The 8,401-nt window shown below is 62.3% G+C and overlaps 1 protein-coding gene across 1 annotated transcript; it reads left to right on the top strand.

Moving 5' to 3' along the window:
- Positions 1-11: 11 nt before the first annotated feature.
- On the top strand, positions 12-8,400 carry Znf444 (zinc finger protein 444; the record flags this gene model as incomplete). Its single annotated transcript, XM_023708512.1, has 5 exons — positions 12-80; positions 1,482-1,553; positions 2,574-2,935; positions 7,126-7,234; positions 8,135-8,400. Coding segments are annotated over exons 1-5 (876 nt in total), but the record flags the coding sequence as incomplete, so codon positions are not given.
- Position 8,401: the final 1 nt, after the last annotated feature.

An 8,401-nucleotide genomic window follows, 5' to 3' on the forward strand; every position in this document is an offset into this window, starting at 1 on the left:
GGGGCGGGCCCGGATGGGGAGCGGACGCGGTGGGGGCAGGCGCCTGGGAGGCCGGCTGCGGCGGGGTCGGGGTCTCCGAGGTGCGGAACCGGAGAGTTAGAGATGGAGGCATCCGGGTCCCCCTAGTGGGTCGGGGCCCCGCCGGGGCGGGATCCACAGAGTTAGAGACCGGGGCGCTTGCGGGGGTGCCCCGGATCTGCTTGCGGAGGAGTCTGGGCCACCGGGCGGAAAGGTTGCAAAGTGGCTGTCACCGCGGTGCTGCTGGCTGAGTGGCGTCCCCGAAGCTTAGGATCGCCGCCCTACTTCTTTCTTTCACGATCGAGAGTAGCGGTGCATTTGCAAGACTGAGTTCGCTCGCGCGAGCGAAGGCGCAGGGTGCCCGCCGCGGCCGTCTGAGTTCCAGCTGGACACTGTCCTCTGGTCCCCTTTATGCAGGTCCTTGTCGCGCACGGGGCTCCCGGGACGAGGTGCTAGTGCGGGTCGCACTTGGGTGCTTCCCGAGCTCGGGCACTGCTCTCGGCAGTTCTGTTTCCCTTACTCCCAGGCTAGTACAACTTGTCCTCATTTCACAGCCAACGAAAAGGAAGTACTGTGTGTGACAGGTGCTCTTGTCCCCTGTCCGAGGACACACAGCTGGGGGGTGGCGGAGGTGGAATTGCTGAAGAGCTCTTGTGCTCTGAGTCAATATTTGTCCAGCGGCCCAGTGGCTCCCTTGGGGCGGACAGGCGGCTGCGTGGTTGCCAGGCCTGGCAAGTGAGCTGGGGTTGTTGCTGAACGCTTCCGGGCAGAGCCACCCACTCCCAGGCCCGTAGTGCAGAGGCCCAGGGCTTTGAGCGTCAGGGACAAGGCTTCATCCAGAGCTTCCTCAGGCCCGCTTCATTTTCTTCTTTATTTTTTTCTAATGCCTTTTTGAGACAGAGTCTTGCTATGCAGCTCAGACTACCTCACTTTGTAGTCCAGGCTGGTCATGCACCTGCAGTGATCCTCCTGCCTCAGCCTCCTGGGTGCTGGGATTACAGAGGTGCACCACCACGCCCAGCTAAATGTTTTTATTCTGATGTAATTTTTTTTTTCGGGACCCACCTTCTGATTGAGGCTTCCACTTATTGGCTCCTCAGAGAGGTCATGTTATGTGTCCAAGATCCTTCACCTTGTGGGTGGCTGAGTTAAAAGTGGAAGCAGGGCAGCCATGCCCCGGAGGGCAGCTGTGACCCCACTGTGACCAGGCCTTAGCTTGGGGACTTGTGCAGCCTCTCTAGGCTATGGGAGCTCGGGGACCGTGAGGGCAGGGGCCTCTGTCTGTCAGGCTGTGGCGGGGCATGTGGGGCTCCTGAGGCATCTGGCTGGCACAGCAACCCTCCCAGTGGCCTAGCCTCCCTGCCCCATGCAGCACAACCCAGGCCGGGGACCACTGGTCCCTGACTGTACACTAGGTGGGCGCGCCGGCCTGGCTCCCTTTGCTCAGGACCCTCTCTCTCCAGCTGTGCAGGGTCTGTGCGTCCTGGGGACGGCGTTGGCCAGCTCTTCTGGTGAGCCCTCCTGGCCTGCTCCAGGTGAGTCTGTCCCTGGGGGAGGCTGGGCTGCAGGGTACCCATGGCAGCCTCCTGCGCTCTGACCCTGCCAGAGCATCAACAATTGAGGAAGGCTGGCCCACAAATATGGCTGAGGAAAACAGTGAGGGTGACAACAGAGAGAGCACCTGGGGGAAGGGCACATGGTGCCACAGTGGCAGGTGACCCAAGGGCTCCCCACTGAGGCCTGCATGAGGGGAGGAGCTGGCTGGGCAGAGAGGCTTCGGGCACAGCAGGTGCAGAGTCCGGAGTCTTATGGAGCCTGGAGGGAGCAGAGGGCGGGAGCGGGAGGGGATGGGAAGGCACCCGCAGGACAGCTTGCAGCCACAGTGTTGATTTCCCTCGTGACACAGTTGTGGCGCTGTTCGTGGCGCGTGCTGCTGGACTTCCCCGGCCAACCTGGCCCGAGGGGCTGTTACTTCCACATACCTGGAAGCTGGAGGTTATTATGGTTTCATCATGTGAACGGTGCTGGTCCACAGTACCCTGGGAGGACCTTTGGTTCTGGGTGTTCCCAGGCCATGCTGGACCCCTCTCAGCATGTTGTGTGTGGCCAGAGCCAGTCTGGAGCCCGAAGCTCTGCCTTTGGGCTGCCCTATTCCAGACCTCCTTCGGCCCTGGGGTAGTGTCACCCCAGTTTGCAGCCTGGCCCTTATCCACTGCTGCCTTCCTAGGAGGAATAGTGAGGATGGGAGCTGCTCTGGCTGCAGGCTGAGACCTGCTAGGGTGGTAGCATGCCTGGGCTGTGCCATGGGCCCGTGTGTGCCCCCAAGTGTGTGCCCCCAAAACGCACACATGGAAACCCCAGCCCAGAGTCACTGCATTGGGTGTGGGCCCTGGGAGGTGGCCTGGACCCCTGGGAGGAAGGGAGACTGGTGGGGCAGCATTTCCCGAGAACCTGTGGTGGCCCCCGGCAGGTGGGTGCCTCCTGACGGGAAACCAAGGTTTGGGTGCCCTGGGACACCCCTCCCTGCACCTTCACCTCTGCATTTGTCTTCACAGGACCCATGGAGCCCTCTGCACCCCTGCCTGTGAAGCAGGAAGAGCCGGCCCCTGAGGGCCTGGGCCTGGCCACAGAGACGCAGGACTCACCGGCTCTGGATGTGCCAAACCCAGACTCACCCTGGCACCGCTTCCGTCACTTCCAGCTGGGAGCTGCACCTGGGCCCCGGGAGGCTCTGGGGCTGCTGCGGGCATTGTGCCGCGCCTGGCTGCGGCCAGAGGTGCTCACCAAGGAGCAGATGCTGGAGCTGCTCGTGCTGGAGCGCTTCCTGAGTGCCCTCCCGGCCGGCATCCGTGCCTGGGTGTACAGCCGGAGGCCACGCAGTGGAGACGAGGCTGTGGCCTTGCTGGAGGAGCTCTGGGTGAGCTGAGAGTAACCAAGTCTGGTGCGGGGCTGGGGACACAGGGTAGGGGGCTGGGGCCCGAAGGGTCCTCCTGTGGAGGTGTGGACCTGCTGCCCTGGCTGGGAGAGACACCCAGCAGCCCCTGGTGTGCAGCCACCTCCATCCTTGGAGTCACTGGGACCCATACCAGGCCCTGCCCTGTCCCTCTGGCCCAAGGCCTGAGCAGAGATCCCCTCCATGGGGCGCCACAGCCTGCTTCTTGGAGGCCTGGTGGATCTGCCACAGCGAGAGCCTTGCTTCTGCAGGGGACCGAGTCTGAGCCACCTGTCCCCCAGTGCTCCAGCAGCCCCCGCCAGAGGTGTCGGGGGCAGGGATGTGGCTGTGTCACCTGCCATGCTAGACACGTGCCCCTCAGCACAAGCTACAGCCGCCATGTTCCCTGGACAGCAGGAGAGGGCAGGTGGCGCTTGGACTGAGGCTGCTCCCGGGCACAGGCCAATGGTTGGGGGACACTGAGGCCACCAAGGTGGTGGCCAGTGAGGAAGCAGAGGCAGCATCCGCTGTGCTGGTGCCGTGAGCACAGCTCCACAGCCCGGGGTGGCTTGGTGGCTGGACATGCGTTCTCCTTCCCATGGAGACAGCTGCTGCTTGTGACACCCACAGCCCTGCTCAGATTGGGGTCCCTTACCCAGGGCCTGCCACTTCCTTGCCCCTCGTTCTGACTCTGTCTGCTTCCCCCACTCCTCAGACCTTGGTTGCCTGTGTCTCCTGTTATTTTTGTTTTTTTCTTTTTGAGACAGGGTCTCAATATGCAGCTCAGGCTGGCCTTGAGCTCACTTTGTAGCCCAGGCTGGTCTCAAACATGCAGCAACCCTGCTGCCTCAGCCTTCTTAGTGCTGGGGTTACAGGCATGTGCCACCACGCTCAGCTCTTCTATCACTTGTAAATATTGTCTGTGATACCCTGGGCTTGGCCGGATAACCTGGGACAAATTCCCTGACTCATACCTGCAAACTGTGGCCACAGCCCCCAGATTGTGGCACGAGGGCAAGGACAGCTTTGTGGCCCCTGGGACGTGGTGACGGGGGTGGAGCTGAGCCAAGGGGAGCACTGCTGTGGCCAGCACCTCTTTCTGATCTCCTTTCCTAAGAGTAGGTCTGGGCTTGGAGCCCAGGCAGCGGCAGCCGCGAGCTGCCCAAGTGAAGCTGAATCTCCGGTAGCTGATGGAGACCCACAGTGACCTACAGACAGGACCTTGGGTCACAGCATGCGGGCATTGGCTGCCCGGGCCCCTGTGCTGTGGCCGGGGACCCCGAGCTAGGGTGGATGCTGCCGAGGCGCTAAGTCACCAGCTGCCCTCTGTGCTCACAGCAGGCCTAGGGCAAGGAGAGCAGGGCTACTGTGTCAGAGGAGGCCCTACCACAAGGCGAGGGTTCTGGACATGCAGGGCTGCAGTGACGTCACTTTTTTCTGGCACATAGTTCTTGGCCTCTTGTCACACCATCGATGCCAAGTGGTGCCTGTCCCATGGCTCTGCCTCAGGGGCTGTCATGTGATGGGTGAGTGGGTCCCACAGGGAACAGCCTCTGGGACAGTTTCTTTCCTTTTGGGCGATGCCTCAAGAGTCCTGGGTATGTGTCTGGGCCTGGCCCGCCTCAGCTTGGGGTCCCGTTGTCCCATCCAGCTCCCCTCTGAGGGTGTGGCTGCTGTGGATGCCTGGGAGGCTCTGCATGAGCACAGGCACTTACTGTCCCCACGCACAGCGGCTGGCCTCACGGTGGCTGCTTGACAGTGGCCTAGGCAGGGCCTGGAAGCAGCAGCCGTGTGCTCCTCACGGTCTCAGAGGCAGAGCAGTTGTGGTGCAGATGCGGCGTCTGGGGTGGGCCTGGTTTCTGATCACAGGGCTGTGCTTAGTCCTGGAGTGGTGAGGGAGGAGGGGACTCCAGTCCCTCCCCATCACCTGGACTCAGCCCACAGCAGAGTCTTTGGCACTTTGCTTTTTGTGTTGTTTTGTGACACTGGGGAGTAAATCCGAGGGTTCTGAACAGATCTAGCTGGGTGCTAGCTCACCCCTGAACTCGTGCTGCGAGAGTGAGAAGTGGACAGGCACCCAGCACCGAACACATCGCTTCATCGGGAATGGCACAGCTGGGCACTGCAGAGACACGGGCAGCGCTTTCTGATTATTATTCAGAGACCAGGCCTTGCAGAGGCTCCATTGTCCAGGCAGGCTAGGCATGGGCTTGCGGCCTTCCTGCCTCAGCCTCCCAGAGCGAGTGCGGTGACCGCAGGCCTGAACTGCCGCGCCCGGCACTTCTGCCCTCTTCCTAACTGGCTCCTTGTTTCTTGCTAGTGAGCTCCGATCGCCATTCACATATTCTGGGTACAAGTCCCCTGGTCAGGGGTTAAACTTTTCAAGTGTTTTGGGACTGTGTGCTGCAGGGCTGGGCACACAGATGCACGCCCAGGCCCAGGCCCTCTGCAGTCTGCCCTCTGAGCCGGCGGCACCAGGTGCTCAGCCAGGACGTGTGTGGGCTCCTCTGCAGAGTACAGCTCCTTATGTGGGCGCTTCCTGCTGATTCTGGGCATTACAGTGTCCTTTTAGGTAAAACACTAGGTGGTCATCACTCCTGCTGCCAGTGGACACATCTAGTGGGACAAGGAATCCCTTCCACCACAGCACTGGGGGGTCTTGCTGGTGCAGAGGCTCTGCAGGGTCAGCCGGAGTCCCTGGGCCCACATGCTGAGGACCGCTCTGGGGGAGGGTGCGGCTGCTGCCTGGTCCAAGGACAGGAAGGCCCCAGCCAGGCTGCCTCAGGTCAGGGCTGACGCGATCCTGACGCTTTAGCCAGGCACAAGGGAGCAGCGCAGAGTAGCCGGTAAGTGGAGGGTGGAGGTGCTCGAGAAAGCAGGTACTCCTTGATGAATAAACCCCCGAACTCGTGCTGCGAGAGAGTGAGAAGTGGACAGGCACCCAGCAAGAACACATCGCTTCATCGGGAACGGCACAGCTGGGCACTGCAGAGACACGGGCAGCTCATGCAGCACAGGTCTGGAGGACAACTGGGTTTGGGAAAATAGAAATCACCAAAATTGCTCATAGAGAGGCTGCTGGAGAGCAGACACCAGGGGGGAAGATCAAACCAGTGACAAAGGCTTTCCACAAGTGGCCCCGGCCCCAGCAGGTTCATGTCAGGCGCCACCTGACCCGCGGGATATGGACAGTTCTCAGCCTCACGGACCCTTCCAGAGGACGAAGAGAAGTGGTACCAGCTCACCTGCAAGACTGGAAAGCCCCTCTGCAAAACCAGCCAAGCCACCAAAGGCCAACCCAAGAAGATCCAGCTGGAGGTCCGTCCTAGGAAACAAGACTCCCAAGTGGAACATGAGCTGCCAGAGTCCTGCCGGGGGTCTGTGCGCTAATTCATGGCACCAGGCAGCATCAGCTCAGGACTGCAAGGAAGTTCTGGCCCCAGGAAACGCCGGTGAAGGCACAGACCTAGAGCTCGAGAACAGGGCCAGAGCTGCTGGGTGGGCCACCTCCCGGCCGGGGAGGGCACATGCAGACCCCAGTTCCTGGAGGGGCCAGGAATCTTCCAGCAGCGATGGCGTGTGACTCGGCTAGACTTCTGGCCACGGTCTCAGTGTGCACGCAGGTAAAATGTGAGAAGCGGGAGTTGTGTGTGGCTCCAGGCCCGGCTGGAAGAATTCCAACTGTCTTCACAGGGATGTGGTTTTGGGGACAATGGAGACAGTGGAAAGACACCAAAGCCTCAGTCTGAGCTCAGCTTCACCCTCGTCTTCGGCTGGTGCCAGGGCCATCCACCATTGGCTCTAGGACATTCCGGTGCTCAACTTTGTTTTTCTGAGTTACATGCAGTTTACCTGCTGTCCTGCAATTAATCCAAGGGGCAGCAAGGAGCTGTAGCGCACGTCAGGGCTGATGGGTGACTCGGTTACCTGCTGCTCTGGAGCAAATCCCTGAGACTAGAGTTTAAGGCAAGGAAGGCTTAGGTCCACCAAGCCACCACGGGCCTGGTGTGGGTAGGTTTGTGCAAGGCCGATTCTGGCTCTCGAGGTCCCAGTGACTGGTGGCATGGCTGTTGTCTCCTGCAGGCTGGCCGCAGGGGCCGGAGGCCTCCCCACTTGTGGCTGGAGGTGGGGGCAAGGGAGACACTGACTCACCCTAGAATGTGCTCTCATTTCAGGGGCCTGCAGCCTCCCCGGATTGGTCCTCAGTCATGAGGGCACCTCAGGATGTGACAGAGGGCGCCGGGCTCAGTGTTGGAAAGGAGGATAGCGAGGCCATTCCCTTTGGTGAGCAGCTGGCCCTTGCCCACACCTTTGCTGTCCCTTGCCCACACTCTTGCTGTCCCTACAGCAGGGCCCCTTCTCCTGCACCACCCACTCCCAGAGTCAGAGATGACTGCTGTGCCCGTTCTTGGAGCTGCTGGTTAGGGGGCCCAGCCTAGAGCAAGGTGGTCACAGGAAGCCTTGCTACGGTGGGTAGTGGCCATGCCTCCTGCTGTTCATCAGAGCTTGTGGCCGATCTGCCACCTGGGTTGTGTGGCTGCAGGTCCTGAAGATAGCAGGACCAGGACCGTCAAGGAGCCAGTGGTGACCCAGCCAGACTGGAGGGCCGGGCCCAGAGCCTCACACCCCGACACGACAGGCTCCAGTAGCCTGGTCACACCAGCCAGGCGGCACCCAGAGCCGGCTGTGGCGTCAGTTCCCGGGTGCAGAGGCGGGGATGGGGGAGCAAATGGGGGAAGGCCCTGCAGAGAGGGAGGCAGTGCCCTGGCGTTAGGAGGGGGGAGGCCTCGGGGCAGCAGGGGCGCGGGGCTGCAGACCCGAAGCCAAGGCAGGGTTGCGGTGCCCTGGCCTCCGCAGAGCAGAGGGAAGCCCGCCTCCTCAGTGACTGCTGGGCTGCGCCTACCCGCTCCGCCCTACGGTCAGCCCAGCCACGGCGCAGCTTCCTGCGGGGCTGTGACCTCCCCGCCCCCGCCGGCTTCCGCACCCACCCGTCAGTGGCCGTCCCTGTCCACGCGCTGCGCTCCGCAGGTGTGCACCTCACACCCTCCCGTGGCTGCTTCACGCCTACCGTGCCGTGTGATGGGCACTGCGTCCCCAGGCTCTGTGCGGCCCCCGCCCCCGCCTCTTCGCTGCTCCCCGCTAACCTGCTCAGAGCCGCACCTGACCTCACGTTTTTCCCTGTAGGAGTCGTACGCCCCGGCGCGGAATTGCCTGCAACAGGAGACGCCTGGCAGCCCAAGCAGGAACCCGACAGCCCCTCACCAGCCACCCCGGGCGCCCCAGGGGTCCCCTGCCCTGAGTGTGGCCAAACTCCGGCGCGCGCGCAGCGGCCCCAGCGCGAGAAGCCACACGCCTGCCCCGAGTGCGGCAAGGCCTTCCGGCGCAAGGAGCACCTGCGGCGCCACCGCGGCACGCACCCGGGGGCGACAGGGGCGGCGCGGCGCCACCCGG

This window comes from Octodon degus, unplaced genomic scaffold (genome assembly GCF_000260255.1).
Source record: "Octodon degus isolate 3935 unplaced genomic scaffold, OctDeg1.0 scaffold00382, whole genome shotgun sequence".
Classification (NCBI taxonomy): Eukaryota; Metazoa; Chordata; class Mammalia; order Rodentia; family Octodontidae; genus Octodon; species Octodon degus.